The sequence below is a fragment of the Phocoena phocoena genome, chromosome 9, assembly GCF_963924675.1.
Source record: "Phocoena phocoena chromosome 9, mPhoPho1.1, whole genome shotgun sequence".
In the NCBI taxonomy this organism is placed as follows: domain Eukaryota; kingdom Metazoa; phylum Chordata; class Mammalia; order Artiodactyla; family Phocoenidae; genus Phocoena; species Phocoena phocoena.
In genome coordinates, this window is record NC_089227.1 from 9,829,281 (window position 1) to 9,855,022 (window position 25,742).

The 25,742-nt window shown below is 42.9% G+C and overlaps 1 protein-coding gene across 1 annotated transcript in view; it reads right to left on the bottom strand.

Annotated features, from left to right (window-relative positions):
* Positions 1-2,547: 2,547 nt before the first annotated feature.
* The window catches only part of BLVRA (biliverdin reductase A), a 56,707-nt gene continuing 33,512 nt past the window's right edge, over positions 2,548-25,742 (bottom strand). Inside the window, exons 3-8 of the mRNA XM_065883978.1 lie at positions 25,529-25,650; positions 22,282-22,401; positions 20,653-20,750; positions 8,388-8,495; positions 6,187-6,358; positions 2,548-2,905 (exon numbers count right to left, since the gene is read on the bottom strand). Of these exons, the coding sequence (XP_065740050.1) occupies positions 2,647-2,905; positions 6,187-6,358; positions 8,388-8,495; positions 20,653-20,750; positions 22,282-22,401; positions 25,529-25,650 (879 nt within the window). The 3' untranslated portion in view covers positions 2,548-2,646. The remainder of the gene's footprint in view (positions 2,906-6,186; positions 6,359-8,387; positions 8,496-20,652; positions 20,751-22,281; positions 22,402-25,528; positions 25,651-25,742) is intronic.

Consider the following 25,742-nt stretch of genomic DNA (forward strand, 5'->3'; position numbering starts at 1 on the left):
CTGATTCTACTCGTGGCTCCTTTGAAAAGTTGTGATTAGGGGTGGGGCGTGGCCTTCAGATGAAGGAGTATTTGGGAAACTCGTCAGTGGGGGGTCAGCCAGGATGCTTCCAGCTGCCCCAGAGGAAGGTGAGGGCAGCTGTAAGCAGAAGAGGAAGAGGCTTCTGCTCCCTCTTCTCTCCCAGCTGTTTTCTCCCGTCTCCTCTTCCTTCTCCCTTTGCAATTCCTACGAATTAGTAAACTTAATGTTTTCATTTTGGATCTCTTGACCAAACAGAAAACAGGCTTGAGGTGAGCAGTTAACAGTGTCAATTAGTAATCCCACAGCCCGTGACGAAGACTCTCTCCCGGACCACATTTAGTCTGGCTTCTCTGAGCCCTGTGCTCAGCTAGGCCTCGACCTTTGGGCTTCCCCATCTGTCTTTGCATCACCCAGTTTTAGCAAAACTTCTAAGTCCCTCAGTATCTGATCAAGTTCCTCATCCCTCACACCTTGGTGTCTTATCGTGCCAGCTGCCTTCAGCAAGAATCTCGTCAAGTCGGTGTAGCCAGAATCCCCCTCACCCCTGATGTTTCCCCTCAGTAATTTTCCATCCACCGACCCCTAAGCCCCCTCCTCGGCTATGAATTGCCACGGGCCATGCTGTGTGCAGAACTGAGCCCAGTCCTATACCAAGGTCTCTCTTCCCCTTTTGCAGTTGTCCTGAATAAAATCTGCTTATACCACTTGACTGTCCAGTTCTGGTTTTCTTTGACATCCACCCTACATTTAAAAAAAATTAATTTATTTTATTTATTTTTGGCTATGTTGCTGCACGCGGGCTTTCTCCAGTTGCGGCAAGTGGGGGCTACTCTTTGTCGCGGTGCACGGGCTTCTCATTGTGGTGGCTTCTCTTGTTGCGGAGCACGGGCTCTAGATGCGCAGGCTTCAGTAGTTGTGGCTCATGGGCTCAGTAGTTGTGGCTCTCAGGCTCAGTAGTTGTGGCTCATGGGCTCTAGAGCACAGGCTCAGTAGTTGTGGTGCACGGGCTTAGTTGCTCCGCGGCATGTGGGATCTTCCCAGGCCAGGGATCGAACTTCTTAACCAAGACACCACCAGGGAAGCCCCACCCTGCTTCTAATATCAAATAGGGCCAATATTTTGAAACAGCAGTTATCAAGCCCAAATGGGAGAGACTATTGCACTCTATTTTAATCATTGAATACGTAACATTTATCTCATGCTGGATACTGTGGAACATACAAAAACATAGAGCATACAATATTTCTTGGCCTTGAGGGACACTTGATGTGATAATAAAACAAGAGAACGAATGGACCAATATTTATTACAAATTATTTTACATGACGAATGAAAGAATAACCTTATGGATTTTTTTCAGGTTTAATATACTTGCCTGCTTTACCAGGAGATACTCTGGGGATGGAATAATAGAAACAGAGGTAGAGAACGGAGTTTGCCTCCACCTCATGGTTTCCAAACTAGTTAGGGCTCATAATAGCAAGTGGGGAGCAGGGAAAAAACCAAGAGGGAGACATTTACAGAAGCAAGAAATCTAACCCAAGCTCAGAAGAAGATGCAACAGGACCACCAGTGAAACGAAAGGGCAGCTTCCTGGGACTCAAGCAGATTGGACCAGACATGAGCCATGAGTCCAGACAAGCACAAGACCCCAAGTGCAAACACAGGTGGCTTCCCTGGCTGTCTCCTGGGTCTCTGGTCTCCTCTCCAGGTAGCCTTCTGAGTGCTCTACCTAAATCAGAAACATGACCACGCACCCCACGCCCCCGGCACGTTAAACAACACCCTTTGGTGCCTCTGCACAGCCTGATAAACAACATCCCAGCTCTTCACCTGGCCTTCAAGGCCCCCCACCGTCAGATCTGCCTCTCTGGGACTCCCCACTCCAGACCCAGTGCTTCAGCGACACTGTCCCAGGGCACTGGCCAGGCTGCTTCTTACTTCTCTCTGTTCATACTGCCCCTCTGCCAGGGAAGCCCTTCTTTGACCTTCACACAGCTATCTCTTCATCATCAGGACCTGGTTTGCACATCTTCCCTGAACCCTTCTCCGGATGGCCAGGGACAGCCTGAACCTCCAACGTTACAGTGACCAGTTTGTGTGACTTGCTTCCCTTCTGACACTGTGAGTTACTGAGGGCAGCGGCTATGTTTTTAGGATCCCCAGCACCGGGCACCGTCGTCCAGTGAGAGTCTGTGGAGGGGGAAATAAAATTCCTTAAGGCGGCAGGAAGGAGGCTTCCAGGCACTGTTTTGCAGTGATTTAGCGCACGAGTGGGGTTTAAAGGCTGGTTCTGCCATTTACTAGCTGGGTAACTTCAAACAAGATTTTTTCAATACACTAAGGAAAACAAGCCTGGTAATAATACTCATCCGACAGGGCCGTTGGGAAGAATGAATGAAACTGGACATCTGAAGCTTCCCGTGCCACTCCACCAAGGGTGGTTCTTTTTTCATCCCTACCACGTGTGCCCCTGCCCAAGTATCACTCCCAACACGGCTCGTGACAATAAGCGAATCCTGTTTACCCAAGACACGTTTAATGGTAAGAACAGAGATGAAGGTCAACTCTTGATAAAAATCAGGCTCAGGTCTCGTCTGGGCAAGGCCATGTTGCCCCCTCCCTTCACTTCTTCAGGCGGCAGTGTTTCTGGATCTCTCCCGCCAGCCATAGGCAGTGCAGGATACGTTTCTTCTCGGCAGCCAGCTCCTCTCCAGAGAACTGGCCCAGGAGTTTCTGGACAAATATATTTTGATCCTTCAGGAAAATATTCTTATTGACGCCTACGTTGGGCATATTCTCCAGGGACCCAGACTTGAAATGGAAGCTTAAATGTCTGTTTCGCTTTAGGCCAGGCGCCTTCTCTTCAGTCCACGTCAACGGGCTGTGGAAGCAAGAGGCCCAGGATTAGTTTCACAGGGGCGCGCGGATGCGGGCTGGCACCTGAGTGCCCAGTGCCAGGTCCTCGTTTTGTGCCCGTTTTCCCTGCAGCTGCTGCATCCCAACCTCCACCAGCCTCCCAGACGCCACGGGTGACTGTTGGCAACTTTACTGCCCAAAGGTCCTTTGTTCAATTTTGCCACCAGGCAGGGGAGTTCAAAGATTCTGGTGTATCAGTTTGTTATTTAGGAGTTTTTACCCTGAATCTCACCGGATCCTTCTGGAGGATCCAGACCTGAGATCCTGTGCAAACTGTCGTTTCCAAGTGTATGTGCGTTTTTATGGGAAAGAATTCTTAGCGCTCTTTCATCACATTTTCCAAGAGGTCTATGACTCCAGGCACATGCCAAGACCAGATGCTGCCAGCCCACTCACAAAGCACGTTTCCATTTCACATTTGCCCCTCAGGCCAAGGTCAGTACTCACAAAAATCTACAATTCAAATAGCACAGACCCTGCTCTTCTAAAGTTTCTTCTTTTTCTGGATTTATCTTTTCTGTCTTTAGATAAAAGCTGTGTTATCTGCTTAATGAAAAAGAGAAACCTAAGCAGATTCGATCTAAAGTTAGAAGCTTCACTGAATAATGTGACAGGAAAAATATAAAATCTGCTCTTCAAAAATATATTCTAAAAACAATACAGCACTGATTTAAGGACTTTCAATGGAAAAAAATCCATAATTTTGCCTAAATAATCTTCAGTTTGAGACAATCCTTTCAAATATTTGCCTATATGTATATGGAATATAAATCCTAAAATATAACTTAATTATGTTTATTTAAAAATATTTATGATCCTACAGATACTGCTATTATTTTTAGCTGCATATCATGGGGACAACTGATTATATAATTCATTCAATATTTCATTATTGCCAAATGTTCAAGCTCTTCCCAACTTTAATATGGATAACCTCCATTCAACCTCTTTACACATATACACATATAGAGTTTTCCTTCTTCTGGGAACGAAGTCTCAGGAATGAGAGGACTTGCTCTGGCTACTTCTCTTTGCTTTCCCCTCCTTCTTCTTATACTACAGGGAGAGCCGGGGTCAAGGACAGGCAATCTGGTTGGGCTGCCATGCTAAGTAATGGAGTTTTCAGGGCGAATAGGGAAAGGGTTCAATGCCGGGCAGGCATCAGGGTCCCTGGCCTTCTCGTCTCCATTCCTCGGATTCCCTCTTCCTCTCCCCGTGGGCTGCAGTGGGGCAGGCCCGGCGTGGGCAGGCTAGATCAGCGTGGCTAAGGAACGAAGGGGAACTACCTTTGGTTGGTTTGTTCTCCGCCTCTAGAGGCACAGGCCATAATACGGCTAACGGTGTGCGTGCGGAGTTGCAAGAAAGGGGCCCAAGCAGGTCACTTAAGATTGTTTTGGGTGCTGTAGGAAGCTCAGGGGTACCTCCAACCTGGGTAAAGGCTCCCCTTCAGCCAATCAGCTCACCCAGACCTACATTAGAGTGTGGGGTGAGTGTTTAAGAGGAAAAGATCTGAAGTACGTAAAAGGGGAGCCATCAGGAGAGATGTGGACAGAATAACTTCCTCATCTTGTGGTCCTAAAAACTCAAAGTATTTGCCCTGGAGGGCGAGGGCATGGGGGGTAGGGCACGCCTGGCTCTGGCACCACTCCTACCAACTGGCTTCAACAGGAGGCCTGAAACGTGTACCTCTTCTATATAGATTTGGGTTGAAAAGGTGTTCTAATGCTTTTTTTTTTTTTTACAAAGTTTGAAAACTGCTGGTAAAATGGGAAGAACACGGGCTTGGGAGTAAACTGCACTGGGTTTTCCTGGATAATCTGGGACCTGAGGCTAATGACACCCAACCTCGTGGACAGGTGAGGACTACAGGACGAATTAAAGACAAGGCCTGGCATGTTTTCAGTACGATTCCCTTCTCGTGCCCTTCCTGTGCATTTCTGTGGAGGTGTGACCATCTGGGGACCAGAGACAGGCTGCCTGAGCGCGATTCGCACACAATCACTTGTTAGCTGTGTGCCCTTAGCAAGTTTCTTAACCTCTCTGAGCCTCATGGTTTCCTAGGTGATCATCATAATAATCATAATAACGCCCACTCCGGAGAGTTGGTATAAAGATTATATGAGAAAATCCTTATAAAAGGACTAGGCCCTGGCACATGGTAGGAACTCAGGAAACGTTAGCAAATACTAGTACAACCGGGATTCAAGCAGTGATTCTGGTCTTGCTGGTCCTTTTATTGTGACCTTTCAAGGTCATGTCTGCCCTCCTCCCCATCCTCTGCTGAGGTTCTGCTCTGTTCCACTAGGTTGTTGGAAGGCAGCTGTAACTTAAGAAACTGGGCAAATGACTTACAGAGGCTCCTTATGTTTAGAAAGACTTTGGTATGAGGCATTTTATCTTGAAGGGTGTTTGCTGGTGAAAGATCTACATTTACTGTCAGACGGGACTCATCATTATCTCAGCCTCCCAGATGGATCAGTAGAGGACTTGGTTTCGAAAAATAATACTGGAAAGATGTTCAAGTAGAATCTGCAAGCGTATTATTTCTGGGATTGCATTTTTCATCATTAGGGGACTGATGGCCACTTACGGAAGATGCTGGGAATCAGGGTATCACCATTACCCACCTAGAAGAATTATCAGGGTGTGTCATGATCCAGGATCACACAGAGGCTTTAGCAATGGAGGAACCAACAGACCCCACCTCAGTGTGATCTCTGACACGAACATCTTTGGGTCTCTGGGCCATTTTAAAGTCTCTTGAACATTTTTAAATAATTAAAAAAAAGACTTGGTATGAAAAAGAAAGAATCAACGTTTTGGCAACATTATGACGTATGATGTGGTGATAAAGCTGAGAAATAGCTGGGCGTGTGATAAGCCAGCAGAGTACAATGTTAACGGCAGGATCTAGGTAGCTGGATGGATGCTCACTGCAAAATTCTTTCAACTTACCAATGCCTGCATCTTTCACCATAAAATGTTGGAAACAATTCAGGTCATAGAACTGGATACTGCTCACTTGTGTGGCTTAGACAACCTGCTCAAATCTGTAAGCTTCTCTTAACCTTACGGGGCTGCTGGGAGGATGGCATGAGGCAGCATAAGTGAAATCCCAGCACCTGTTCCACTGGCATAAGCAGACGGCCCTTCTGGAGTCGAAGGTGCGGGTCTAGGCCCCTGGGTCCCCCACGTTCTCCCTTGTGAACACACGAGGATGTCCTTATGTTGCTTCTCATGACCTACCTTTTGTTCTCCGTCTCCAAGCACACGGTCATCTTCATATACTGATCTTCTTTTCTCTCTTCCAAAGTGGCGGACACGAGAGAAAGCTCCCCAAAGAGGGAGACCAGCCAGGTCAGGCGAGAGATGCCGCTGAATGCAGGGAAGCCAAACCGTTCTTCTTCCAGCGGGCTAGCTGTGGGGAATCACAGACATGGCGGGGACTGGAGGGGCGGGGCGGACAGCTGGGGGGCGTGGGGGATGTGACAGGGAGCGAACAGATGCGGCTGGGTGATCAGGACACACAACCTACCTTGTGACGGGGCTGTGCAAGATGACTAATTCTGATGGAGACTTTCATAAAAACGTCTCCCTTTTTTCCTGTTTCTTAAATTCACTTTGTTGGTAAAATAAAATATTTCACTGGAAATTGCAGTCCATCTGGCCCACAGGGTAATAAAAATGTTTTAGGCTTCTAACGTGTGTGTGTGTGTATATATGCACACACACACATATATGTAAACATATATCCCCTTCAGTTTGTGACTTAAAGAAGTAAAAGAATGAACGTATTTTAGTCCCTCAAGCCTATATTCCTATAAATACCATATAACTGTCTGTGTAAGTGATAAGGGAGTGAAGGAATTGATAGCTGTGGAGAAAACAGTAATTCCTATAAAGTAGTCAATATCAAGAAAACTGATACAGCATTACGTGTTCCTCAGTCTTCATAATCTCGTGTACAACAGTATATTGCAACGAGTATCTGTACAAGAAATCCGGTCAAGATACTGCTCCCCTCTCATCCCAGCCTAAATTTTAAACATAACCTAGATTTATAAGACTTCATGTCTGTTACACTGCTCTTCAAAGATTTCTTAAATCTTTGATATTGACTTAAAACAACTAATGAGTATGTTCTAAAGAAAACAAGCAAAGTAAATAAAAAGATAAAACAAAGATTGTAAGTTTCATAGACAACATGGTTTCAAATCACTAGGACCTAAGTATGAAACTTACAAAGGAAAGGCAGCTCCCTCTGGGCTGGTTCCTGTCTGCTCCTGTTCTTTGCAGAGGACGGAACAGCTGCTACAAGTCTGAGCTCCAATCTGTCTGCCTCCGCCACATAACTGTTGGGTCAACTTTGTGAAGCTACTCACTTCTCTGAGCTTCATTAAAAAAAATCTGTATAATGGGGGTAATAAATACCCACTTTCTAGGATTATCATATGAATTAACATGAAATAATGTCACATACTTAGCCCAGTTCCTTGTGCGGATTAACGGTTATTATTGTCTCCACAACTCTCATTATATCATCATTTTAAAGGATGAAGATGGATTTTGTGCCATTCTATTTTTTTTTTTTTTTTGGCTGCATTGCACGGCATGCAGGATCTTAGTTCCCCAACCAGGGGTTGAGCCCATGCCCCCACCACAGTGGAAACTCGGAGTCCTAACCTTTGTACCGCCAGGGAAGTCCCTGAAAATGGATTTTTGAAATGAGATTCCACTACTGTATATTTTCTGGAAACTCACGAACAGATGAATGGTTTTACCACTTGACAATGTCCGTTTTGTTTCTGTAAAGAAAGCCCTCAGGAAAGGTGGCCCAGATGCCTTAGGGTGGAGACAAATCCAAGGAGTCCACCCAAATGAGACTGCAGACCTTGAGGCTCCAGGCTGTTCATTTCCTTCTGCTAATGGAGGTGCTCAACGAATGACGAACATAAAGTAAACAGCTGAATATATAGTAGATCAAATATCTTGGCCACAGCCAATGTCCTGATAAATGTTGGAGGAAGAAAGGGTCTATGCATATTCTATTTGCTCCACAGAGAAGTATAAACATGTTCTCTTCTCCAAGAACCTTCTCGGTCCTTTAGCAAAGAGAGCTTTCATTTTTAACCTCCTGTGGAAAAATAATCTCCAACTCATCAAGATTTCATGAGAGAAAATTCTACCTAATCGATAGGGCCAAAAGCATAAATGTGCTTGAGATTTCTAACACGTCTTCCCCAAGGCCCACTGAGCAATCAGATCTCATTTGAGGAAGAAAAATAGATTATTTTTATTGTCTGTGGGTGCGTGGGAATATTAAATGGGCAGTCAGAACGTCTTTAGCAGAAATGAATCCAAGCTCACGTCCTAGAGAGCTCAGAACCCAGTAACCCTCCACCAGCCTCACCAGTTACATATGACCTGTGATCCCACCAAGGGCTGACCTGTGAAGAGGAGCGACCCTTTCAGCAGGTCCTTCCCCACCACTTCTTTTTTCAGGAATGCAAACTCCTCCATCAAGAGTTCAACGTGCTCCTCATGCAAGACTTTCCCTGTCAGGACAAGGATGGGGTTTAAAAAAAAAAAAAAAAAAAGGCAGTCATCCTAAATCCTGTTAATTTCCTCGTATTTTTTTCATTTTTAAAAATTGAGAATGTATGTATAACTGAATCACTTGGCTGTACAACTGAAACAGAACATTGTAAATCAACTATACTTTGATAAAAAGAATATATATTAAAAAAATTTTTTTTAATTTGCTCAAAAATGCTATGTCCATGCTTTGGATTCAAGATGGCTGATGGAACACACACATTTATTTCCACTTTTATCAAAATCCTAATGAATTTTATGAAAAAGTTATTTAAAAATAAAATTGATGGGTAATGGACAGATATAACTATATCTTTAAAGTGTACAATGTGCTGTTTTGACGTCCATATGCATCGTGGAATGATCATCAAGGTCAAGACACTTAACACATCCATCACCTGACAGTTCACTGTGTGTGTGTGATAAGAATGCTTAAGGCCTACTCAGCAACTTTCAAGTATACAATTCCATGTTATTAACTACAACAACCGTGTCATACATTAGATCCTCAGAACTTCTTCTTCTTATAATTGAAAATTTGTACCCTTTGATCTATATTGCCCTATTTCCCCTTCCCCCAGCCCAAGGCAACTGCCATTCAAATCTCTGTTTCTATGAAACAGGCTTTTTTTTTTCTTTTTAGATTCCGCTCTAAGTGAAACCATACAGTATTTGTATTTCTCTGACTTATTTCACTTAGCATAATGCCCTCCAGGTTCATTCATGTTGTAGCAAATGGCAGGGTTTCTTCTCTCACAGCTGAATAATATTCCACTGTATATATAAGCCACACTTTTCGTTATCCTTTTCATCTCTGTTAGAACATTTAGGTTGTCTCCATCTCTTGGTTACTGTGCATAATGCTGCGATGAGAATGGGTGTACATGTATCTCTTCAATCTACTGATTTCAATTCCTCTGGGTATATACCCAGGAGTGGGACTGCTGAATCACGTGATAGTCCTATTTTTAACTTTTTGAAGACCCACCAGTCTTTTCCATAGTGTCTGCACCAACTGATATTCTCACCAACAGTGCACCAGAGTTCTCTTTTCTCCGTATCCTCGCCAACACTTGTCTCTCGTCTTTTTGATGACAGCCAATTCTAACAGGTGTGAGGTGGTGTCTCGTGGTTGTGATCTGCATTTCCCTGATGATTAATGATGTTGAGCAACTTTTCATATATCTGTTGGCCATCTGAATGTCTTCTTTGGAAATATGTGTATTCAGTTCCTCTACCCATTTTCTAATGGGAGTATTTGCTTTTTGGCTATTAGTTTTCTGAGTTCTTTATACTTCGGATATTAACCCCTAATTAGATATACAGCTTGCAAATACTTTCCCTCTTCTGTAAAGTATCAATTTATTGATTGTTTCCTTTGCCATGTGGAGGCTCTTTAGTTTGATGCAGACCTATTTGTTTATTTCAGCTTTCATTTCCTGTATGCTTGGTGTCTTACCCAAGAAATCACTGCCAAGACCAATGTCAAGAAGTTTTCCCTGTGTTTTCTTCTAAGAGTTTTACAGTTTCAGGTAAGTCCCTTTTTTTTTGAACAGCTCTATTTGTCCTTGATACATCTCAAGATCATTTTTGTGAATGGTGTAAGACAGGGGTCCAGTTTCATTCTTTTGCATGTGGCCATCCAGTTTTCCCAGAACCACTGATTGAAGACTATCCTTTTCCCACTGTGTGTTCCTGGTGTCAAAAATCAGCAGACTATATATGCATAGGTTTATGCCTTGCTCTTTATTCTGTTCCAATGATCTATGTGCCTGTTTTTATGTCAGTACCACACTGTTTGGATTACTACAGCTTTGTAATATAGGTTGAAATCAGGTGGTGTGATGCCTCTAGCTTTGTTTTTCATCTCAGGAATGCTTTTTTTAATTTAAAGTCTTTTGTGGTTCCATACAAATTTTGGGGTAGTTTTTTCTGTTTCTGTGTAAAATGCCATTGGAATTTTGATATGGACTACACTGAATCTGTAGATTGCTTTGGGTAGTATGGACATTTTAACAATACCAGTCCTTCCAATTCAAGAACACAGGGTATCTATCCATTATTCATGTCTTCCTGAATCTCTTTCATCAATGTCTTATAGTTTTCAGTGTACATGTCTTTCACCTCCTTTGTTAAATTTGTTCCTAAGTATTTTATTGCTTTTGATGGTACTGTAAATGAGATTTCTTTCTTAATTTCTCTTTCAGATACTTTGTTGTTGGTATATACAAATGCAACTGATTTCTGTATGGTAATTTTGTATTCTGTAACTTAACTGAATTTATTAGTTCTAACAATTTTCAGTGGAGTCTTCAGGGTTTTCTACATATAAGATCATGTCACCTGCAAAAAGACAATTTTAATTTTCTTTCTAATTTGGATGCCTTTTATTTATTATTCTTGCCTAATTACTCTGGCTTCAGCTTACAGTTTACTATGTTAAATAGCACACAGTGGTAATTATGGGCATCCTTGTCTTGTTCCTGATTTCACAGAAGAGGCTCTTAACTTTTCACTATTGATTATGATGTTAGTTGTGGGGTTCTCTGTATCATCTTTGTTATGTTGAGAAACATTCCTTCTACACCTAATCTGTTGAGAGATTTTATCACAAATGGATGTTGAACTCTGTCAAGTGCTTTTTCTGCATCTATTGAGATGATCATATATTTATCTTTCATTTTGTTAATGTAGTATATCACATTTATTGATTTACATATGTTGAGCCATCTTTGCAACCCAGGGACGAATCCCACTAGATCATAGTGTATGATCCTTTTAACGTGCTCTTGAATTTAATGCAGATTTTTCCATCTATGTTCATCATGGATAGCAGCTTGTAATTTTCTTTTCTTGTAGTGTCTTTGTTTGGCTTGGTATCAGGGTAATGTTGGCCTCATAAAATGGGTTATAAAGTGTTCCTTCCTCTTCAAGTTTTTGAAAGAGTTTGAGAAGGATTGTTATTAATTCTTCTTTAAATGTTTGGTAGAATTCATCTGTGAAGCCATCTGGATTTTATATGTTTGGAGGTTTTCGATGACTTATTCGATCTCCTAATCCCCTTGATTGTTATTGGTCTGCTCAGTTTTTCTTTTACTTCATGATTCAGTCATGGTAAGTTGTGTGTTTCTAGGAATTTATCCATTTCTCCTAAATTATCTAATCTGTTGGCATAAATTGTTCATAGTCTCTTATGGTTCTTTGTATTTCTGTGGTATCAGTTACAATGTCTCCTCCCTCATTTATAATTTTATTAATTTGAGTCATTTCCCTTATTTCTTGGTAAGTCTAGCTGAAGATTTGTCAATTTTATCTTTTCAAAAAGCCAACTTAGTTTCATTGATCTTTTCTACTGTCTTTCTAGTCTCTATTTCTGCTCTAATCTTTATTATTTCTCCCCATCAACTAAGTTTGTTCTTCGTTTTCTATTTCCTTGAGACGTAAAGTTAGGTTGTTTGAGTTCTTTCTTTTTTCTTAATGTAGGTGTTTATCACTGTAAACTACTCTCTTAGAAATGCTTTTGCTGAATCCCATCAATTTCTGTATTTGTGTTTCTATTTTCATTCACCTCAAAAATTTTAAAACATTTACCCTTGATCCATTGTTTTTTCAGAATGTGTTGTTTAATCCATATATAGGTGAATTTTCCAGCTTTCCTCCCATTATTGACTTCTAATTTTATACTATGTAGTCAGAAAAGATACTTAATAAGATTTTAATCTTATTAAATTTGTTTTCTGACCTAACATATGATGCGTCCTGGAGAATGTTCCATGTGCATTTGAGAAGAATGTGTGTTCTGTTGCTATTGGTTGGAATGTTCTGTATACGTCTGTAAGGCAACTTGGTCTAAAGTGTAGTTCAAATTCATTAGTTCATAATGTATTTCTGTCTGGATAGTTTATCCACTGTTGAGAGCAGGGCATTGAAGTCCCCTACTATTATTGCATTGCTGCCTATTTTTATCTTCAGATCTGTTTAAGTACTCCCATATTGGGAGCATACATATTTACAATTTTTATATCCTCTGAAGGAATTGATCCCTTTATTATATAATGACCTTCTTTTTCTCTTGTTACAGCTTTTGACTTTAAGTCTGTTTTGTGTGATATGCTACACCTGCTCTCCTTTGGTTTCCATTTGCACAGAGTATTTTTCCATCCACATGGAATGTTTTTTCATCCCTCCACTTTTGGCCTATGAGTGTCCTTAAAGCGTGAGTCTTTTGTAGGCAGCATATAGTTGAGTCTTATTTATGAACTGAGCTACTCTTTGTCTTTTAATTGGAATATTTAAACTATTTATATCTAGAGTAATTATTGATAGGTAAGAACTTATTGCCATTTTGTTACCTGCTTTCTGATTGTTTTATAGTTCCTTTCTTCCTCTCACTGTCTTTCTTTTTATTTTTTAAAATATTTATTTTTGGCTGCACTGGGTTTTTGTTGCTGCGTGTGGGCCTTCTCTAGTGACGAGCAGGGGCTACTCTTTGTTGCAGTGCACAGGCTTCTCATTGCGGTGGCTTCTCTTGTTGTAGAGCACAGGCTCTAGATGCACGGGCTTCAGTAGTTGTGGCATGTGGGCTCAGTAGTTGTGGCTCACAGGCTCCAGAGCACAGGCTCAGTAGTTGTGGCACATGGGCTTAGATGCTCCGTGGCATGTGGGATCTTCCTGGACCAGGGCTTGAACCCGTGTTCCCTGCATTGGCAGGTGGATTCTCAACCACTGCGCCACCAGGGAAGTCCCTCACTGTCTTTCTTTATGAGTTGATGGTTTTTGGTCATGGTATCCTTTGATTCTTCTCTCTTTATCATTTTTTTCCTTGGTGGTACTAACAGTACCATGAGGCTTTCATAATACATCTTATAGTTATAACAGTCCATTTTAAGCTGACAGTAATGTAACTTCAATTGCATTTTAAAATTCTACATATTTACTTGCCTCCCCCCAACGAGTTATGTTATTGGTGTCCCAATTTATGTATTTTAATCTTGTGTATCCATTAACAAAATATTGTAGCTATAGTTACTTTTAATACTTTTGTCTTTTAACCTATTATTACTAGAGTTCAAAGTGATCTACACACCACCATTGCAGTAATAGAGTATTTTAAATTTGACTATATATTGGGTTGGCCAAAAAAGTTTGTTTGGGTTTTTCCATAAGACGTTACAGAAAACGCGAACGAACATTTTGGCCAACCCAGTATTTACATTTAGCGCTGAATTTCACACTTTCATATATTTTCTTGTTACTAGTTAACATCCTTTCAGGCAGGTCCAGTGGCGATAAATTCTCCTTTTATTTGTCTGGGAAAGTCTTTATTTGTCCTTCATTTCTGAAGAACAATTTTCCTGGATAAAGTATTCTTATTTGATACTTTTCTTTGAGCACATTGAATGTATCAGCCTACTCTCTCCTGGCCTGCAAGATTTCTGCTGAAGAATCTGCTCACAGCCTTATCAGGATTCCCTTGTGTGTGATGAGTCTTCTTCCTCTCACTGCTTTCAGAGTTCTTTGTCTTTGATTTTTGTGAGCTTGGTTAAGATGTGTCGTGGTAACAGTTCCTGATTTTGATGGTTGTATGTGGTTATCTAGAGACTGTTTTTATTTGCAGGATATATGCATGAAATTATTGGGGGATGAGGTTGGCAATTTACTCTCAAATGATTCTCAAGAAAAAAGAGTTCTCTGTACTGTATTCACAACTCTTCTATAAGTTTGAGGTTATTTCAAAAAAAAAAAAAAACCAAACCAAATAAATACTTATAGCACCAAAAATATGACAGCAAGCCAGAATCAGTCATGGATTATGAAATAAGATATAACTTGTAAGGAGAAAATGAAAAGGTAACTTGCAATTAATAGACTTGAATTCTCGACTCATTTATTTCCTCAAACATGATTTCAGCAGCTTTCTGACATAAGCAGTATATTATGAAATTCTCAAAGAACTATCTCTGGCCTCATCTTCTGAAATAGGGTGTTTTGTGTATCTCAGAAATAATAAATAAGTGTTTTTAAATTTGGGGGGAAAATTAGAAGAAATAAAAATACCCATGATCCTATTTACCAGAAAGAACCACTACTAAGATATATTGGTATATTTCCTTCTTTCTTGTCATTCTGCTGTGAATTATTTTTCATGGTTGTGATCATATGGTAGAAACAAGATTATATTTATTTTTAGTTTTAAAGTGTAAACATGAATTCATGTCATTGAAGAAAATTGAGAAAACGTGGAAGAGTATAAAGAAAAAAATATAACCGCCCAGAATTCTACCAGCTAATCTCTGTTACCATTTTGTTTCATTTGCTTTTTTTTTCCTTGCATATATGTGACATGATGTTTATACTGATGATTGAGCAATACAGGAACGGTCTCAGATCCTAGCTGAGAGATAATCTGCAGGGAAGTCCGGTAGTAGGTAATCGATGTCACTGAGGGGACAAGTCACCGACAGGAAAGGGGGGCACTAGGGAATTTTCTGGAGTAATAAAAATGTTCTGTATCTTGGCTGGAGTAATAATTACATGGGTATATACTCTGTCAAAATTCATTTAACTCTGCACTTAAAATCTCTGAATTTATCATAAGGAAATTATATCTCAATTTACAAAAGGATAAGGACTTAAGGTAATTAATTTAGTGAGATGAGTACCAGAATTATTACTCAGTTTCTTCAATGGCTTTGGTGTTGGCCTATTCAGAGCTGCTTTTGTAAAAGAAGTAAGACGTTTCTCAGAACTTCTTGTGTCATAGAGGTAGGTCTTCCTTTGTAACTAGTTTAGCCATTAATACAAATGCTAGAAAAAATTGTCTCACTTGTTATTAAATGTGTCAGACTTGGCAAGCTATCCCATCTGATTGGCAGGGTGACAGATGGGGCTGCAGAAACACTGATTCTGGGAAGAAACAGAGGAACAGCAGGCCATGCACTGCCCTGAGCCAACAGTGATTCATTTTACATGTGCCCATGAAAACAAAAATATGATTTTCCATTCCATTTCTGATATTTGAAAATGCAAAAAGTACCCTTAACCAAGCACTAGTCAGCTATATGATAACCAGTGCTGGGACTGTTTTCTATGGCATCCTGGGTAAATATGTCGGAACAGTTATGGTTCTTAGAAAACTCTTTCTTATATAAAGATGAGCTCTCCATCTCTATAATTCTGCCCCCTACAAACAGAAGCAATACAACATAAATTTATTTTCTCTTTCTGTGGAGAGCTTTTAATATATCTTAAAATGTTTCTCCTTTACATTAAATATTTAAACTCTAGTGATACGTCCAAATTATGTGTAACTTTTAAAAATTTGTTTTTGTTTGGGAGGATTATACTTTCTAATTTAGGTGCCTAGTATTCTTTTTCTTGCCTACCTGCTCTGGCTGCAACTTCCAGTACTATGTTGAATAGAAGTGGTGAAAGTGGTCATCCTTATCTTGTTTCCTGATCTTGGAGGAAAAGCTTTCAGTGTTTTACCATTTAGTATGATATCAGCTGTGGACTTTTTATACATGGCCTTTATTATGATGAGGTAGTTTCTTTCTATTCCAGGTTGTCATTATAACAATGTGTCTTGGTGTGGGTCTCTGGATTTATTCTAGTTGGAGTTCATTGTCTTGAATTTCCTCCCCCCAATTTAGGAAGTTTTCGGCCATAGTTTCTTCACATAAGCTCTCTGTCCCTTTCTCTCTCTTGTCTCCTTCTCTGACTTGCATAATGCATATAATGATAATGATCTGCTTGATGGTGTCCTTTAAGTCCCTTAAGTTTTATTCATTTTTTTCTATTTTTGGCCGTGCCACGTGGCATGCGGGATTTTAGTTTCCCCAATCAGGGATCGAACCTGAAGCCCCCGCAGTGGAAGTGTGGAGTCTTAACCACTGGACTGCCAGGGAGGTCCCTTTTTCACTTTTCTTCATTTTTATTTTTATTTTTTTGCTCCTTTGACTCAAATTTCAAATGACCCATCTTCAAGTTTGCCAATTCTTTCTTCTGCTTGATCAAATTTGCTGTTGGACCCTTCTTGTGAATTTTTCAACTCAGTTATTTTATTCTTCAGCTCAAGAATTTGTTTGGTTCTTTTGTATAGTTTACATTTCTTTGTTGATATATTTTCATTTTGTTCATGCCCTGCTTTCCTGATTTCATTTACTTTTCTATGTTTTGCGTTAGCTGACTGAAAATCTTTTAGACAGTTATTTTGGTAATTCTTGGATCTACATTTCTTTAAGGTTGGTTTCTGCAGATTGACTTCATTCCTTTGAGTGGGCTGTGTGTCCCTGTTTCTTTGTATTCCTTGTGATCATTTACAGGCAGACCTCGTTCTATTACACTTCGCTTTATTGAACTGTGCAGATATTGCATTTTTTACTAATTGAAGGTTTGTGACAACCCTGCCTTGTCAGAGGATGGTTAGCATTTTTTAATACTAAAGTATTTTAAAATTAAGGTATGTACATTGTTTTTTAACATAATGATATTGCACACTTAATAGACTATAGTACAGTGTAAACATAACTTTTATATGCACTGGAAAACCAAAAAATTCATCTGACTCACTTTGTAATATTCAATTTATTGCTGTGGTCTGGAACTGAACCTGCAATATCTCCAAGATATGCCTGTATTGAGATTTGAATATTTGAAAAAACAGCCACCTCCCCCAGTCTTTATAGACTTGCTTTGTACAGGGGAAGACCTTCACCAGTCAGCCAGGCCAGAAATTCTGGAGGCCACTCAAACCTTTTCTGGAGATGTATCTTCTTTGGGCTTGCACATGTAATTTCCAAGTTAAAGAGGTTTGCCCCTGTTCTCAAGAACCTGTAATCTCTTGCTCCCTGTGGCGCCTGTTCAGAGTACTGCAGTCTCCCTGGTGCTATAACAAACTACAGTGCTTGCTTCGTTCTTAGCTGCCCTGACCCTGGCATCCAATGTCTACTCCTGTTTCCTTCAGCATTCCCAGTCAGGAGAGACAGAAATCAGCCCTTGAAAAGCCAGAACATTGGACACATGTTCCACTCTTTCCTTTCCCCCGCCCCGCCTTAGATTCTTCTAATCTAAGAATTAGAAGGGGAAGGGCTATGGTGAGCAAATGCAATGAATTTTCTTACCCACTTCAATGCAGCTCTTCTTGGCTCTGTGCTTGCCTGGGGGTACTGCAACCACTTAACTGATTTCTGGAGTACTTGCTAAGGTATTTTGGTCTATACATTGTTGTTAAGTTGGTGTCTCTGTGGGGAAGGAGGTTCTGAGGCTTCTTATTCCACCACCTTGCTGACATCACTCCCAAATTATCCATAACTCTTGCCGTCCAAAATGATATAACATTAGGTATGCTGAATTGAATAAGATTATTCCTTCCTGTGCTACAACGTAATTGCTATAATTACTGTTTCAGTTCACTTTCAGCAGATTAATACTGCTAGTTGTGACCATTTGACACTGTGGGCTCCTCAAGGGCAGGGGTCATCTTCTTGTTATCCCCTATCATCAAGGACAGTATCTCATACATAGTGATAAGTACGTTAATGCTGCTTAATGGATGTTCTATGAGTTACGAATACTTGTCTAGAGAACAAAGGTCACTCTTGGTGTTCAGGGCTGTTCTCTTGTTTCAAAGCCATTCATGATCTGTAAGCAAGCCATCCAGATTCTGCTTGCTTAAGGAGCTAATACCAGGATCCAATATAACAATATTTTCTCATTTTTAAAAAAGTAAGTCCATATTTGATTCAGTTTTCTCTAGTTTTAACCTAATGTGCTCTTTGTGTTTCATTTACATTTCGTCATCGTGTCTTCTGAGGCCCTTCTTAGGTTAGAAAGTTTCTCAAAATTTCCTTGTTTTTTAATGACCTTGATAGTTCTGAAGAGTATTGTTTAGGTATTTTGTAGAATGCCCCTCAGCTGGGATTTTTCTGATGTTTTTCTCATGGGTAGACTGGGGTTATGTGTTTTGGACAGGAAAACTACAGAAGTAATGGGCCATTCTCATCACATTACATTAAGCGTACGTAAGACATTAATAAACAGAAACCTCCATTAAATAGTGTTGGGAGACCAGAACAGGGAGCTCCCATACCCTGCGATGATAGTAGAGCCCAACAGGAAAACGACGACTCCTCTTCTGTCCTGGCAAGGACTCAGCCAATGAAAAGCCATGGACTCTTTGCTTACTATTCCCCCCACAAACTTCCTTTTCCCTGTAAAAGTGTTCCCCTGCCCTTGCTGTGCAGGGATTTGTATGTGGCTCGCCACGGTTGCAGACCTTGAATTGTAATTCTCTGCTGATTCTGAATAAACTCATCTTTGCTGGAGAAATAACTGGCAGTCTACTTGTTTTCAGTCAACAAGTACATCCTATTAACACGACTTATCACTGTTCACACTGACCTCAATCATCTGGCTGAGGCGTAGAGTTTGGTTTCTCTAGTGTAGAGTTAACTCTTTCTCCCCTTCTTTCCATCTTGTGCTCTTTGGAAGGAAGTCACTATGCACAGGACATTATCTTCCTGAAGACACTTAGTTTGTTATCTTGTAAAGTGTTCCACATTCTAGTTCACTTACTCTTTTTTGGTGTCATTTAATTTGTTCCTTCATCCCTGTATTTCTTGTGAAGTGAGAAGTCTGGTTAAAATCTCAGTTACAGGATTTGTGCTATGCACATCCCACCAGACGGCTTGTGATGTCATACTTACCCATATGAGCAATCACTTGGTTAGGATGGTAACAGTAGAACTCTTCATTGTAAAAGGACATTTTTTCCTTTGCAATTAGCAAGAAATCTCTGGCATCTTGCACTCTGTCCAGGGACGTTTGTGCCATGAGAAACACTATACAAAGGTGATGGCCCCAGAGCTCCCCAACCTTTTGCTCACTTCAGTAGTCATTCATCCATCTTTTCATTCGACGAACACCTACTGAAGGCCTATCTGGGCGGTGTTTAGCTTTAGCTGCTGGGGCTACAGAGAGGAAAGATGGGCTCTGTCCTCCAGCAGCACGGCCTAGTACTAGAGAAAGGCAATCAAGAGTTTCAGTAGTGTGACCCGTCTACGCTGGTGATAAGGACAAGGTGCTTTCTTTGGTGATTTTCATTATAATTGTTCACCATACTTTGTTCATATTTTAAAGATTTAAAATAGCAAGTGTTGATACAGAGAGAGTTTTTGACTTAAACTTCATTTAACTAGCTCCATTAATCCCTAAAACATTCTAGTTAGTTCTAATTGCCTCCGTAGAGGGACTTGTCCAGTTACCATAAAAACAGAAAAATCTCTGGAGGGCAGCATGGCTCAGAGGAATGAACGTGGACTTCAGAGCCCAGAGAGATTGAAACCAAACTTCCATCTCCCATCTAGTGGTCGTATTACTAGCTTTGTGACCTGGCACAAAAATTTTTTTTGCAAGTATAGTAGATGTACAATATTACATAAGTCACAGGTATACAATATAAAGATATGTAATTTTTAAAGGCTGTGCCCCATTTCTGGCACAATTTCTTAGCTTCTCTGAGCCATGGATTCCTATACATGAGCTAGAGAAAATACCTACCTCCAAGGATTTCTAAGAGAATTAAGCAAAATAACATATGAAGTGTTTAGCAGAGTTTTCAAGTTCCTGGCATATAATAAATATGCCAGTGTTCCTCTTGAGAAACAATGAAAACTAAAACTATACACATAAGACAATCAATTACCCTGATCTGTGCATTTTTCCATTAGCAATACAACTATCACATGAATGAAACCAAAATGAAATATAATTATATATATTATTATATAAAATAATATATAAATATAATAATATATAATCTATAACACTAGCATAGGTGGAAGCTAATTCATACTTTTCATTAGAGTAAAAGAAGCTAAGTCTTGAACAAACGTTTGCAAATCCCCCCCCATCCCTCTGCCCTGTGGGCCCGCCACACATGCCCCCTTTATGTGCCTACAGTATGGGGTGTGGGGTGGTGGTGTAGGAGCCCATGGGACCAGTAACATATCTGACATGGGGTTAAGTTTTAAAGGCATAAAGATGGTACCACAGAAATCTTAGAGGCAGGAATCCTTAGGAAGAGGGTCTGTGCTCTTTGCACAGAACATACATCACCTTTCTGCTCAGCCAGTGCCCACAGTTCCTTAGCTGCTGCCCAAGACAGTGTCATGGGATATTCCACAAGGACGTGCTTGCCAGCGTTTAGGAACTGTCTTTGGGAAAAAGGGATAAATACAGAGAAAATGCACTTCAATTAAACTTCACTTAAGTGCCCTGCATGACAGAGAACAGAATGTTATAAATGCACAAATGTCTCCATGTAAATGTGTCATGACACGGGTGAGAGTCAGGGCCAGAGGGGGAGGCGGATGAACTGCATCTCACGTGATTTTCTACTAAGTGGTAAGAGAAAGGCTTTCTAGTCATGTGTCCATCTGAACACTCACCCATTCGTCTACTCACGTATTCAACCAGCTACTATGTACCAGTTACTCTGGAGGAGAAATACAGCCATGTTAGCAGGGAAATTGCCTATTACCACGTGACAGCTACAAATAAAAACCCACAGCAGCCAGCTGTGCCTGAGGCAATCAGAAAAGATTTCACTAAGGCTCTGAACTGGGTCTTGAAGTATCAACAGGCATTTTCCAGGTGCCAGGGGATGAGGATGTTTCACTCTGAGCAGCATATGCAGGGGATTGGGTGTTTATGGGGCGTTGTCCACTGGGACGTGGTGTGAATTTCAGCATTTCAGCATGGCAGGGGAGTGGGCTACAGGGAGTGGAGGGAAAACTAGGTCCTACGAGTGGCTGGGAGCCTGATGTAAAGGATGCAGGGAGCTGTGCTCAGAAGTCTGGCTTTTATTCTCTAGATATTCTCGGAAACAAACATTGATAAGCATGGGAATTACATGATCACTTTGTTAAGGACATACCCTCTAGTGCCACAGAAGTTTAAGGGGAACCACAGAAAGGTGTTTCTGTCCACACTCAGAGTGGGTCTGATAAACAGGGGGCAGCTGACTCGGGAATGGCATGGTGGAAGCAGCTGTAGTTTGATGTAAGGACCCAGAAGGGAAGCTGAGATTCTGGGGGCAGCTGGCCCTGCCTTGTCAACTGCCAGGTCCTGAGTGTGGCTTCTCCTTCCAGGCTCAGTCCTACCAAATGCTTGGGGGGCTCTAGGCTCTGCACTCAAAGGTGGGGCGGGGGAACATTTCACATCTCCTGCTCTGCGAATAATGCGATCTCCCCACTCTGATGCCACCACTATCTCCTTACTCATCTCGTGGCCGAAACTCTTCCTATTAAAGCAACTCCTAGAGACCTTCTCAGAGATTTCATGTTGTTGAAAGGGCAAAGGACAAAATGTTGGAAACTGAAAGGACTATGGCAATTCTCCAAGGCACAGAAAAGATGGGGGCTAAGTTAAACCACCAGAAAAAGGCAGGCACTGTTCAAACCACACTCAGTAAGTTTTTTACGAAGAAATAAGATATTTTAATTGTTAATGTTTCTAATGTTTTAAGTTATGGTGTACTAAATAAATATTAGCTCTACAATATTTTTCATGTCCTTATACATTTATAACCCAGAGTGAGAGTTCAAATTCTGACAGTTTTTAAAGGTCATGGATCCAATGCAGTTCTTCCCATCAATAATTAAGACCCCTTTGCTAGATGTCAGCCTGCCCCAGGCATTTTTATCGTCCCCCACTACCGTGCAACGCAAGGACTTGAACACCCACCTGATGTAGTCCTCGTGGCTGGAGCTCTCACTGCAGATATAAGCAACCTCAACCTCTCGACTGGAAAGAGCATCTTCCAAAGAAATCTGCGGCACCCCATCAGTGCTCCCCAGCTCTCGTCTATGTGAGAGGAACAGACAAGAGGAGCTCAGAGTAGGCAGAACGTCGGCTGAGAACACATGAGCGCCATCCTTCTCCCCATCTCCCAACAACGTCCTGGTGATCGACTTTTGGAAATGAAGCAATGAACTTCCTGCCTCCCACTTCCAGGGCATTTTTCAGCGTGCAGCGAGAAACACGGCCTCTGGGGTGAAGTCGGGGACCTGGCAGCGAGTGCCGACACCACCGCTAACAGCCCACATGACATGGGAGTCTTTGCATTACTCATCTCTAAGATAAAAAGAACTGATCTCGGGCTTCCCTGGTGGTGCAGTGGTTGAGAGTCCGCCTGCCGATGCAGGGGACGCGGGTTCGTGCCCCGGTCCGGGAAGATCCCACATGCCGCGGAGTGGCTGGGCCCGTGAGCCATGGCCGCTGAGCCTGCGCGTCCAGAGCCTGTGCTCCGCAACGGGAGAGGCCACAACAGTGAGAGGCCCGTGTATCGTAATCTCATTAGACACGATCTCCAGGGTCACTGCCAACTTCAAGCACTTGGCCAAACACCAGGACTGCCTAACCTAATCCAAATCCAAGACACTTAACACCTTTAAAGGGGCAAACGGCTGTGTGATTTCAAGCTCCTTCATGGCCTGTGATGGTCAAGTGGAAGGTGGGCATCACTGCCTCATTTACAGTCGAGCTGACAAAGCCCCGAGGCAGGGGCTCCACGGCTAACCAGCAGCAGAGGCAGGACAGGAGCTGAGCGTCCCGGCTCCTACACGTTCAGAAGGACCCCCGCCTCAGGAGAGCTGAGAGCCCTGGCTGTCTGCACGCTGCCCCAGAGCAGAGGCTGGAGAGCAGCAGTCCTCCAAAGGCGGCTGCCACAGAGGAGATGGGGCAGCCGGCGGGAGGCTCGGGCCAGCTCACAGCTCCACCCGAGCAGCAGCCAGAGCGCCTCTGGGGAAGCGTGGCTGCGGAAGGACATGGCGGCGGGCTTCTTCCTGTGGGGACCACCGACCTACGTGGCTCAGTGTGACCAATGCTCCCCGCTTGTCTCCTGTGTGCCTTCCCCGTAGGGAGTATGTGGGGAACGGACTTCCAGTGAGCTCAGTCAGCTAGATGGGGGAAGACACATACACACCTATAACAACACCACGAGAGTAACAGGAGGAATGCCGAGCTGGGGGCACAGGTGAAAGAGTCAAGGAAGGCAAGGAACCCCAAGTTTCAGGGTTTCAGGAGAGGCTTCCCAGGGAGGTGACAGGACTTAGGTAGGTCCTGAGGAACAGGGCCCGTGAGAAGGGGACAGTGTAGTAACAGCAGGGCTGCGGTAAAGCAGGGATGGAGGGGAGCTGGCCGTCCTCCCGAGGGACCTGGGTAGGTTGGGCATTCCCGCTGCAGCAGTCGCGGCGCCAGCTGCCGAGGGCGGGGCTGCAGGGGGAGCAGAGGCCCCATTTCAGCCTGGAGCCCGTGTCGTGCAGGATCCCAGCCGCAGGCCCGGGAGCAGCAGGAGAACGGTGCCGGCTAATCGTAATGTCAAGCCTCCCATTTGTGCTGCTCCCTTAGAATCTTTCCTTAAAAATTAATTAATTTATTTATTTATTTTTGGATGCGTTGGGTCTTTGTTGCTGCCCGTGGGCTTCCTCTAGTTGCGGCGAGCAGGGGCTACTCTTTGTTGCGGTGCGCGAGCTTCTCACTGCGGTGGCTTCCTTTTGCTGCAGAGTACAGGCTCTAGGTGCGCGGGCTCAGTAGTTGTGGCTTGCGGGCTTTAGAGCGCAGGCTCAGTAGTTGTAGCATGTGGGCTCAGTAGTTGTGGCACGTGGGCTCAGTAGTTGTGGCTTGCGGGCTCTAGAGCACAGGCTCCGTAGTTGTGGCATGTGGGCTCAGTAGTTGTGGCTCGCGGGCTCTAGAGCACAGGCTCAGTAGTTGTGGCGCACGGCCTTAGTTGCTCCGTGGCATGTGGGATCTTCCCAGACCAGGCCTCGAACCCGTGTCCCCTGCACTGGCAGGCGGATTCTTAATCACTGTGCCACCAGGGAAGCCCTCCCTTAGAATCTTACTGGGAGGGGAAGACTGACCAAGGGCAGATTCCCAGCACTTCTGGGTCACCTTAGTGCCACCACTTTAAATCCTTAAGGAAGGGCCAGGTTTCGAGAGAGGCAAATTGGAAGAAAGCAGGTCCCATGAATTAAAATTTGAAAGAACTTCTACGTGGACCATCAGGATAGTTACTTACGCTCTGTTTAAATATTGACATTTAGTTGATTTCTCTAAAGCAGCAGGAAGCAGACACGTGCCTGACTTGTCCTCTGCAGCATCACCTGTCGACACAGGGCCTACCTCTAGTTCCCAATGACTATTGATAAATGATGTTACAGGGCGTTAGTTTGGTGAATGGTGTGTATGTGAGGAAGTGGTCGGGGTAGAGGAAGGAGCTGAGGGTGGGGCAGGGAAGAAGAAACGCGCTGAAAAGTTTGGTTTTGAGTTACAGGAGATAAGTGATACTCCTTAAAAGCGGGGCTCAGAATTATCAAAGGGGAAAAGAACACATGGTGTTTAAAAGATGGGCTCTGGAGTCAGATAGACCTGCGCTGACATCTAGTTCTTAGATTTTTCCAGCTGTGTGACCTCAGGCAAATTACTTAACCTCTCTGTGGCTCAGCTTCTTTATCTGTCAAGTGGGTTGACATCTACATCAAATAGTTGGTCAGGCTTGGAAAGCCCAGGGCCCTGCACGGATGGCTGTCATGGTAACTGATGTGACAGTTACATGGTACCTGATGTATCACACCTAAAGCCTTCATTCAGGACAACCCACAAGTGTTCACTGTGCCCCTTCAGTAACCGTCAGGCCCTGTGTTCCTCTTCCCTACGTCTGACGGCAGTCCCCTCTACGGAGGAGCTGAGGGTGGTCACGCTCATTATTCGGGTCCACTGGGCTGGCTCACTGTACATCCCAGCTGCAGGTCTAGTTACTCTTCAGTTCCCAGACCTGTCCCAACTTGTGGGGCTGATCCTGCATGGTTCCCTGGAATGACCCTGGAGCTGGCTTGCTCTCTCCTGGGTCTGGAGGAGCTGCGTGGCCCAAGGCCTAACCCATCTCACCGGGCTTCCCGTGAATTACAAGGCACAAAGCAAAGAAAGCCACCTGGACACGAAGCCAATCAGGTTCAGGTACGCCGAGGAAGCGTGTGGATTCCGCAAGTCCCGGATCCGCACGGAGCCAGCTCTGCCGATGCCAACCACCACCACGCCAAACTTCCTCTCGGGCTGAAACACAAGAGATCAAGGTGGGGTTTAAAAACGGTCCAGGCGTCTAGCAAAGCACAGCAAAACAAAGACATGTGGGCAGGACCAGTCAG